The sequence below is a fragment of the Myripristis murdjan genome, chromosome 9 (genome assembly GCF_902150065.1).
Source record: "Myripristis murdjan chromosome 9, fMyrMur1.1, whole genome shotgun sequence".
In the NCBI taxonomy this organism is placed as follows: Eukaryota; Metazoa; Chordata; class Actinopteri; order Holocentriformes; family Holocentridae; genus Myripristis; species Myripristis murdjan.
In genome coordinates, this window is record NC_043988.1 from 37,364,208 (window position 1) to 37,374,207 (window position 10,000).

At 50.6% G+C, this 10,000-nt stretch overlaps 1 protein-coding gene across 2 annotated transcripts in view; it reads right to left on the reverse strand.

Annotated features, from left to right (window-relative positions):
* LOC115364847 (disintegrin and metalloproteinase domain-containing protein 9-like) overlaps nucleotides 1-10,000 on the reverse strand; it is a 60,035-nt gene that overhangs the window by 33,276 nt on the left and 16,759 nt on the right. For both annotated transcript variants that reach the window (XM_030059486.1, XM_030059485.1), the window contains exon 3: nucleotides 5,440-5,498. In XM_030059486.1, coding sequence (XP_029915346.1) covers nucleotides 5,440-5,498 — 59 coding nt within the window. The remainder of the gene's footprint in view (nucleotides 1-5,439; nucleotides 5,499-10,000) is intronic.

Sequence of the window (10,000 nt, forward strand, 5' to 3'; positions counted from 1 at the left end):
AACAAATAAATAAATAATAAAGTAAAATACTGCTGATCCTTTATTCTGTTGTTTATTTTCAAAAGAGAAAAATATTGAAAAAATCTGTAAATAAATAAACCAGAGGCTCCTCCAGAAAACAGTTTCAATATGAAAAGGATTCTGAATATCTGACTTGAATTACACTGCACACACACACACACACACACACACATACACACACACACACACACACACACCACACCACACACACACACACTCACTCAGTAACTCGGTCACTCACACGACAGAATCCCCTCTCTTCCTGTATCATTCCCACGAGAGCCTATAAAACACTTCCTGTTCCTGTGTGTGTGTGTGTGTGTGTGTGTGTGTGTGTGTGTGTGTGTTGGCAGACAGTGACACTGCGCTGTGTTCAGAGGAACTTCCAGCTCTGTTTCCCAGAAACTTTCTCTCAGCCCCCTCCCTTCTCTCCCTCTCTCTCTCTCTCTCTCTGTGTGTGTGTGTGTGTGTGTGTGTGTGTGTGTGTGTGAAACAGGAACTAGGTTAGAAGGTCGTAGCTGCAGGGAGGACAATAAAGGACGGACCGAGCAGCAGAACACAGAGGTGTGACGACGGGATTATTTTTCACATGGAGGAGAACTCAGCTGGACAAGAATTATTAACCAGCTGATAAACACACACACACACACACACACACACACACACACACACACACACAGTGAACACAAATACACACACACACACACACACACACACACACACACACAGTGAACACACACACACACACACACACACACACACACAGTGAACACAAATACACACACACACACACACACAGTGAACACACACACACACAGTGAACACACACACACACACACACACAGTGAACACACACAGTGAATAAACAGAGAGAGATGGGATGAAGTCATAAAGTGCAGTGGGTTAGCAGACAGGAAATATCAATGTGATTACTAACACACACACCACACACACACCACACACACACAACACACACACACAGGGCTCCATCATGCCGTGTTGTCTCAGTGAAGCCAACAGCCTCTCTGAGACTGGTGTGAGTGTGTTGGACTTCATTACCCAGAAGCCCTGGGGTGAGTCAGTGTTAGCAGGCGGCGCTAACTTCCTGTTTATCTTCAGTCTGAAGCTCCGATTGGTCACATCACAGCCTCTGCCACTTCCTGGACACTCTGTGACTGGCTCCCAGTGTGTGTGTGTGTGTGGTGTGTGTGTGTGTTGTTCCTGCACAGCTGGTCTGCTGGTGAGCAGCGAGCCGTTCTCACTGTACGAGTAAACTGTGAAAGTCTTCAGGCAGCAGCATCCTGTAAACAACAACAGTGTAAACAACACCATGTAAACAACACCATGTAAACAACAACATGTAAACAACAACATGTCAACAACAACATGTCAACAACAACATGTCAACAACACCATGTAAACACCAACATGTAAACACCAACATGTCAACAACAACATGTCAACAACAACATGTCAACAACAACATGTAAACACACCATGTAAACACCAACATGTCAACAACAACATGTCAACAACACCATGTAAACACCATGTAAACAACAACATGTAAACAACAACATGTAAACAACACCATGTAAACAACAACATGTAAACACAACATGTCAACAACAACATGTAAACACCATGTGAACAGCATGTAAACACAACATGTAAACAATACATGTAAACACAACATGTGAACAGCATGTAAACAACAACATGTAAACAACAACATGTAAACAGCATGTAAACAACAACTGTAAACAACAACATGTAAACGAAGGCATCAACAAAATAAAAGCCTGCACCCGACTGACATTTCCGAGAGTCGCCTCAGAGTCGACATTTCAACACGATGACTCAGACTTGTTTTTTTTTTTTTTCCTAGGATGGCGACGGAAAGCTGCGGCTCAGCTGGCTCAGCTGGCTCAGGTGGCTCAGCTGGCTCAGGTGGCTCAGGGGCTCAGCTGGCTCAGGGGGCTCAGCTGGCTCAGGTGGCTCAGGTGGCTCAGGGGGCTCAGCTGGCTCAGGTGGCTCAGGTGGCTCAGGTGGCTCAGGGGGCTCAGCTGGCTCAGGTGGCTCAGCTGGCTCAGGTGGCTCAGCTGGCTCAGGGGCTCAGCTGGCTCAGGTGGCTCAGGGGGGCTCAGGGGGCTCAGGTGGCTCAGGTGGCTCAGGTGGGTCAGGGGGCTCAGCTGGCTCAGGTGGCTCAGCTGGCTCAGGTGGCTCAGCTGGCTCAGGTGGCTCAGGTGGCTCAGGTGGCTCAGGTGGCTCAGCTGGCTCAGGGGGCTCAGGGGGCTCAGGTGGCTCAGGTGGCTCAGGGGGCTCAGGGGGCTCAGGTGGCTCAGCTGGCTCAGGTGGCTCAGGTGGCTCAGGTGGCTCAGGTGGCTCAGCTGGCTCAGGGGGCGCAGGGGGCTCAGGTGGCGCAGGTGGCTCAGGGGGCTCAGGGGGCTCAGGTGGCTCAGCTGGCTCAGGGGGCTCAGGGGGCTCAGGTGGCTCAGCTGGCTCAGGTGGCTCAGGTGGCTCAGGGGGCTCAGGGGCTCAGCTGGCTCAGGTGGCTCAGCTGGCTCAGGTGGCTCAGGTGGCTCAGGTGGCTCAGCTGGCTCAGGGGGCTCAGGGGCTCAGGTGGCTCAGGTGCAGGTGACCTGTGGCTCACGTCTTTAATTAAACTACGGCTGTGCAGAATGGATGTTATCAGCTTGTTTGTTCCGTCACCGTCCTGGGAAAAGAAAACTCTCTCTGGTTGATCAGTTCAGGTAACGGTGCGTCTGAACGTCTGAACGGATATAAAACAGAACATTTTGCCTTTCCACACCTTCCAGAGGGATGCCCGCCGCAAACCCACCGCCAGCAGCAACAACAACAACAACAACAACAACAACAACAACAACACGAGAAACCAAACAGAGAGCTGGGGCAGTGGGCGGAGCTGAGACAGTGGGCGGAGCTAATACGGTGGGTGGAGCTGAGACGGTGGGCGGAGCTGAGGCGGTGGAACGGAGGCAGTGGGCTGAGGCGGTGGGCGGAGCTGAGACGGTGGGTGGAGCTGAGACGGTGGGCGGAGCTGAGGCGGTGGGCGGAGGCAGTGGGGCTGAGGCGGTGGGCGGAGCTGAGACGGGGGGTGGAGCTGAGACGGTGGGCGGAGCTGAGGCGGTGGGCGGAGGCAGTGGGCTGAGGCGGTGGGCGGAGCTGAGACGGTGGGTGGAGCTGAGACGGTGGGTGGGGCTGAGGCGGTGGACGAGCTAAGACGGTGGGTGGAGCTGAGACGGTGGGCGGAGCTGAGGCTGTGGGCGGAGCTGAGACACTGGTCGAGCTGAGACACTGGTCGAGCTGAGGCGGTGGGACGGAGCTAAGACGGTGGGTGGAGCTGAGACGGTGGGCGAGCTGAGGCGGTGGGGCGGCAGGGCAGTGGGCTGAGGCGGTGGGCGGAGCTGAACGTGGGTGGAGCTGAGACGGTGGGCGGAGCTGAGGCGGTGGGGCTGGACGGCAGTGGGCTGAGGCGGTGGGCGGAGCTGAGACGGTGGGTGGAGCTGAGACGGTGGGCGGAGCTGAGGCAGTGGGCTGAGGCGGTGGGCGGAGCTGAGACGGTGGGTGGGGCTGAGGCGGTGGGGCGGAGCTGAGACACTGGGCGGAGCTGAGGCGGTGGGCGGAGCCTGCGTGGCGTCCTGCAGCTTTAAGAAAAGCGGAGCCTCTCTAGTTTTGTGATCAACACGTCCTGGAGACTCGCCCACGCAGCAAAGCTCTCTCTCCCTTCACTCCCTCTCTCTTTATACAAGTCTCTCTGGGCTAAACCTTCACACACACACACACACACTCACTCACTCACACACACACACACACACACACACTCACACACACTCACACACACTCACACACACTCACACACACACACACACACACACACACACACACAGAGCTGTTCTCTCTCCTTGGCAGAGGACAGACCTCCACTCACTTCGTTGGTATGAATCATGATTCATGGTGAGTTACAAGTTTTATATTCAAGGTTTTTTCCAAACAGGCAGCAGCAGCAGCAGCTCTCCTGTCCGAGCTGGACCCTCACACTGTTCCAGGTGTGAGCCTCGCCCCGCCCACGCCCTGCACCTGACCACGCCCTGCCTTTCTGACCACACCCTGCACCTGACCACGCCCTGCACCTGACCACACCCTGAACCTGACCACACCCCTGCACCTGACCACACCCTGAACCTGACCACGCCCTGCACCTGACCACACCCTGCCTGTCTGACCACGCCCTGCACCTGACCACGCCCTGAACCTGACCACGCCCTGAACCTGACCACGCCCTGCACCTGACCACGCCCTGAACCTGACCACGCCCTGCACCTGACCACACCCTGCCTGTCTGACCACGCCCTGCACCTGACCACGCCCTGAACCTGACCACGCCCTGAACCTGACCACGCCCTGAACCTGACCACGCCCTGCACCTGACCACACCCTGCACCTGACCACGCCCTGTTGCTGTGGTCGGTAACAGAGCAAACAGGTTTTTCTCTCCTCGGCTGCTTTCAAGGAAAAAGATCCTGAAGTGTCGTCTCATATGTGCCTCTGCCCTCTCAGGAGCGCAGACGAGCCCAAACTCAGCCTCACAGCCGTCACCTGCGCCTGTTAGAGGGACTTTAAGGTTTTCATCAACACGTTTAGGAGGGAACACTCCAGTGTTTTGGGCAGAATCTCCTTTTCCAACTTCTGAGGTCAGAAAAAGGGGATGTGAGCCTCTGAGTGCACCAGAGGAGCCTGAATGAGCCGAGGCCCCGTCCCTTTTCCAGATTCCCCGACTGACGGCCACATCTGTCCTCGAAAGACACAAAAAAAAAAAAAAAAAAAAAAAAAAAACACCAAACCCCCCACCCCAAAAAAAAAACACACAAAAAAAACACACCAAAAAAAAAAAAAAAACACACCAAAAAAAAAAAACAAAAAAAAAAAACACCTTGTTAAACGCGCTTTTCATTTCCTGCCCGTGTGACCAGCAGTCTGTTGTATTGTTTTATTGTTTTAACTACATTACACTGCACTTCATTTATTCTTACTTTTATGCTTTTAAAACACTTGGAGTTCTTCTATTTTATTGCTGTTTTGTTGGACTCTGTTTTGAAAGGTGCTTTCCAAACCCAGAGGCTGATCACTGAGACTCCAGTCAGTGTTTAACGTCTCTTCACACAGCATCAACACTGTTTTCTGCTTCATATTTCACGACTTTTCCTAATTCAACGTGAATGGGAGGGCATGTTACGCTTTAATTAAAGGCCTGGTTAGATTCTCAGTGACACGTCATTTTTATTATTATCATTTTCTGAAGGTTTTAATTAAAGTGAGCCCAGTTAATACAGCCTGTCAGAGAGAGAGGACACACAGCCTGAACACAGAGATGATCCACACAGACAATCCACTCACTCGTTCCTCTCCAGGTGGACGACATGATCCTTCCCATCCACACTGAGGGCGTAGGACACCTGCAGAGAGACAGACAGGCAGAGAGAGAGACAGGCAGAGAGAGAGAGAGAGGGAGAGAGACAGAGAGAGAGAGAGAGGCAGAGAGAGAGAGAGAGAGAGAGACAGACAGACAGACAGACAGGCAGAGAGACAGACAGACAGGCAGAGAGAGAGAGAGAGGCAGAGAGACAGACAGACAGGCAGAGAGACAGACAGACAGGCAGAGAGAGAGAGAGAGGCAGAGAGACAGAGAGAGAGAGAGAGAGAGGCAGAGAGAGAGAGAGAGAGACAGACAGACAGGCAGAGAGAGACAGACAGGCAGAGAGTTAATAGTTAATACATGCGGTCAGGGCCGGCCCAAGGCTTTTTGGGCCCAAATCAAATTCTGCTTTTCCCCAGTACTGGATCAATACTGGATCAATACCGATCACTTGCACACCTGTGGGTTTCTGGCGAGCTTGTGTGCAGAAAAACAACAACATGCATTTACTGTGAACAAGTTCATCTCTTTCTGAGTCCTGAAAACTTTGCCAAAGTGCAGAACAACAGTCAAATACAATTCACATCAAATAACTTAAGTGCAAATGTAAAAAAACAAATAATATTTAAAATGAGTTAAACAAAACCTTCATAATGATAACAAATGAAAAGGAGAATCTTAAAGGTTGAAAAGCTCCTGCCCCCACACACCCACACACACACACACACACACACACATCGAGCCACTCAGCACTCCCATGATGCTCTCTGGTGAACAAATCAAGCAGTATATTTGTTCTGTTGTGTGTTTATGTGTGTTTGTGGACTGGATGCTCATATTCAGTTTGAGTGAACTGAACTCTTTGCTATCGGAGGGCAACGTCAGGCTTTTTCCGCAGAAAAACTGGACTTTATACCACCGGAGATTGTGTGCTCTGTTGAGCCTGTGGATATGATCTACTACCCAGCCAAGAGACGCCGGAGGCGGTGTAGGGAGGGGAGACAGAGGCATGGGAAGTGGGGGAGGCGGGGCGGCCTACATGCGAGGCTAAGAGCTAATGGTCACCCAGCAGCCCTGCTGAGTCTCTTTTTGGCCAACAGCCGGTCACTCGTCAACAAGATCCATGAAATAAGGCTGAGAATGACGGTGAACAGCATGGGCAGCTGTTTGATATTCACAGAGACTGGCTGGGTGACGCCGCTCCGGGCGGGGCTATCGGGCTGACAGCACCGCTGACTACAGGAAGAGCGAGGGAGGAGGAGTGTGCCTTTATGTGAATGATGACTGGTGTACAGCTACTGGCTGCTGGGAAGGACTGCTCCCCGGACTTAGAGTACCTTATAGTGAAATGCAGAGCATTGTATCTGCCGAGGGAGTCCTCTGTCATCCTCATCACAGCGGAGTACATCCCACCACATGCTAATGAAGCTGGCACTGGAGAAACTGCACAGCTCTATTAACAACCAGCGACATGCTCACCCGGATGAGGCTCAATCACACAGAACTTAAAACAGAACTACCAAAGCTCCATAAAAATGTGAACTCCCAACCAGAGACAGGAACACTCTAGACCAGGTGTACACAAACACCTCAGGAGCATCCAAAGCTGCACCACGTCCCCATCTGGGACAATCTGACCACATGTCTCTGATACTGACTCCATCCTATAAATCTGTAGTGTGCAGAAGCAGACCAGCTGTAAAGACTGTGCAGGTATGGAGTGAGGAGGCTGAACATCTTCAACCTCTCCCTACAACATGCTCTAGTTCCTATCTGCCTTAAATCCACCACTATCGTCCCTGTGCCCAAAAAGTCTGCCGTCACCTGCCTAAATGATCGCCGCCCGGTTGCTCTGGCTCCAGTCATTATGAGGTGCTTTGAGAGGATGATATTATCCCACATCAGAGACATTATCCCTGCAGATCTAGACAGCCATCAGTTCACCTACCGAGCAAACAGATCTACAGAGGATGCTGTCTCCATCACCCTCCACTCAGCCCTGTCCCATCTGGAGCAGCCGAACACATCGGGATGCTCTTTGTGGACTTCAGCTCCGCCTTCAACACAATAATCCCCATAAACTGGTTCAGAAACTCACCAACCTTGGTATCTCCACCTCACTCTGCTCGTTGATTATGGACTTCCTCAGCCACAGACCACAGAAGGTCAGGATAGGGAATCTAACATCGTCCACCATGATCCTGAACAGAGGGGCACCACAGGCCTGTGTGCTCAGCCCGGCTCCCTTCACCCTCTTCCCATCCACTCCTCCAATGAAACGGTGAAGTTCGTGGACAACACCACTGTGGTGGGTCTCATCAGGGACAGCAACGAGGCCCACCACAGACAGGAAGTCCATCATGTGGCTGAGTGGTGCTCGGACAACAACCTGAACCGAAATACCTCCAAAACACAGGAGGTCATCGTGGACTTCAGAGGGTCCAGGAGGACTCCTCAGGCCCCACTCCATATAAATGGGGAAGAGTTGGAGAGGGTGGATTCCATAAAATTCCCAGGACTCCACATAACCAAAGACCTGACGTGGACTCTGAACACCTCCAGCCTGGTGAAGAGGGCTCAGCAGAGGCTCTTCTTTACTCCCACAACTCCTCACCAACTTCTACAGAAGAACAATCGAGAGCATCCTCTGCCAGAGCTGCACTCTCTGGTATGTGAGCTGAACTGGAGAAAACAGGAGGACCTGTCCCGGGTGGTTAAGACTGCCCAGGGGATTGTGGGAGCTGCACTTCCCGGCCTCGACTCTGTATACAGTGGTCCCTTGTTAATCGCGAGAGTTACATTCTAAAAATAACCCGCAATAGGCGAAATCTGCGAAGTAGTCAGCTTTATTTTTTACAATTATTATAGATGTTTTAAGGCTGTAAAACCCCTCACTACACACTTCAGGCAAGCTGAACGCATTCACAATGCGCTGTAAAAAAAAAAAAAAAAAAAAAGCATGCAAAATTGCACTAAAAAAAATCCGCGAAACTGCGAGGCCGCGAAAGGTGAAGCGCGTTATAGCGAGGGACAGCTGTACTCCGACCGCCTGCAGAGGAAAGCAAGAGCCATCAGCTCCGATAAAAACCACCTATTTGTTTGTTCCCCTACCATCTCACAAAAGGTACCGTACACTAAGATGCTATACCACCAGGCCGACACACACACACACACACACACACACACACACTCAAAATACAGGACTGAAACTGAGAAGCTGACCTGAGCCACACATGAACTGAAGTCTTTATGCACTTTACTTCCCACCGCTGCTGCCTTAATTATTTATTATTTATAGTAGTTTTTTTTTTGTTTTTTTTTTTACAATTTTAGCCATGATTGATTTATAACCTCTGCTTTCACCCTGTCTTGTCTGTTTTTTATCCTGTCTGTCTTGTCTGTCTTGTTTTACTGTCCTGTCTTGTCTTGTGTTGACTTGTGTTTGACTGCTGCTGAGAGAGTGCCGACTGAATTTCAATAATAAACGTCCTTATGTCCTTATGTCCTTATGTCCTCTGCTTTCTTTGCAGATGATGTCATGTTGTTAGTGCGGGACGGGCGAGCCGGGCGGGACGGGCGACATGAAGCCTGATCGTTTAACATCATTTATGAAAACCTCTCTCTCCCATAATGTGATGCAGTTTCCTGCTGGAACAGGATGTCAGCGTGTGACTCAGACATCTGTGGTATTATCTGTGGTCAGATTTTTCTTTTTTTAAATTGCGTAAGTGAGGAAGTAACCGATAAAAACACTGATTTTCGGGAAGTAGAAGTGACTGTGATGTTAAAGGAAGAGAGAAAAAACTAAAACATGAGCAGAAGGCAGACAGAATATTCCTCCTGGAAAAGCAAATTGAAAAACAGACCTGCTAACCTGTGTGTGTGTGTGTGGCCCATGTCCAAGGGCAGTGAGGTGTGTGTTGCTGAAATGGGTTTTAACCCTCTGAAGCCCCGTCAGCGTCAGCTCTGTGTGTTTAACCCTTTCAAACTTGAGCTAAAGGGCTAGAAGAAAATAACCTGGACATGATCTACAAAATGAATAAATAAAGGCGAGAAAGAGAGAGAGAAGTCTTAGAAAACTGCCGAAAACAAACCTGGGGAAATGTCCTGAATTTATAATCTATCATTTATAATCATTATGATTACATATTTGGGATTATGGCGCGGGCGAGCTTGGGGTCAGGGTTTGGTTCTGCTTTTAGAACAATTCAGGATCTGAGTTTAAGTTTCTGTCAGGTTGTGTTTAATATATCACTGTCGTCTTATTTTGAAATGCTGAGGGTTGGGGGTTGGACTGGTCTTGGTTTGGACAAAATGGCTGCATACGCAAAACATAAACTGACGGATTGAACAGGGAAAATCAAACGGGTGTTTTTTTTAAATCACTTCTGCTCGTTTATTTTTATCCTTCAGGCCAGCGGCTCCTTCCTGTTTGACACATTCAGCTCCGAGTCACCGTGACGCCCCGACCACCAGGTGGAGCCGCAGCTCAGGACCTGCTGCCTCCTCAGGACCTGCAGCCTGCTCAGGACCTGCTGCCTC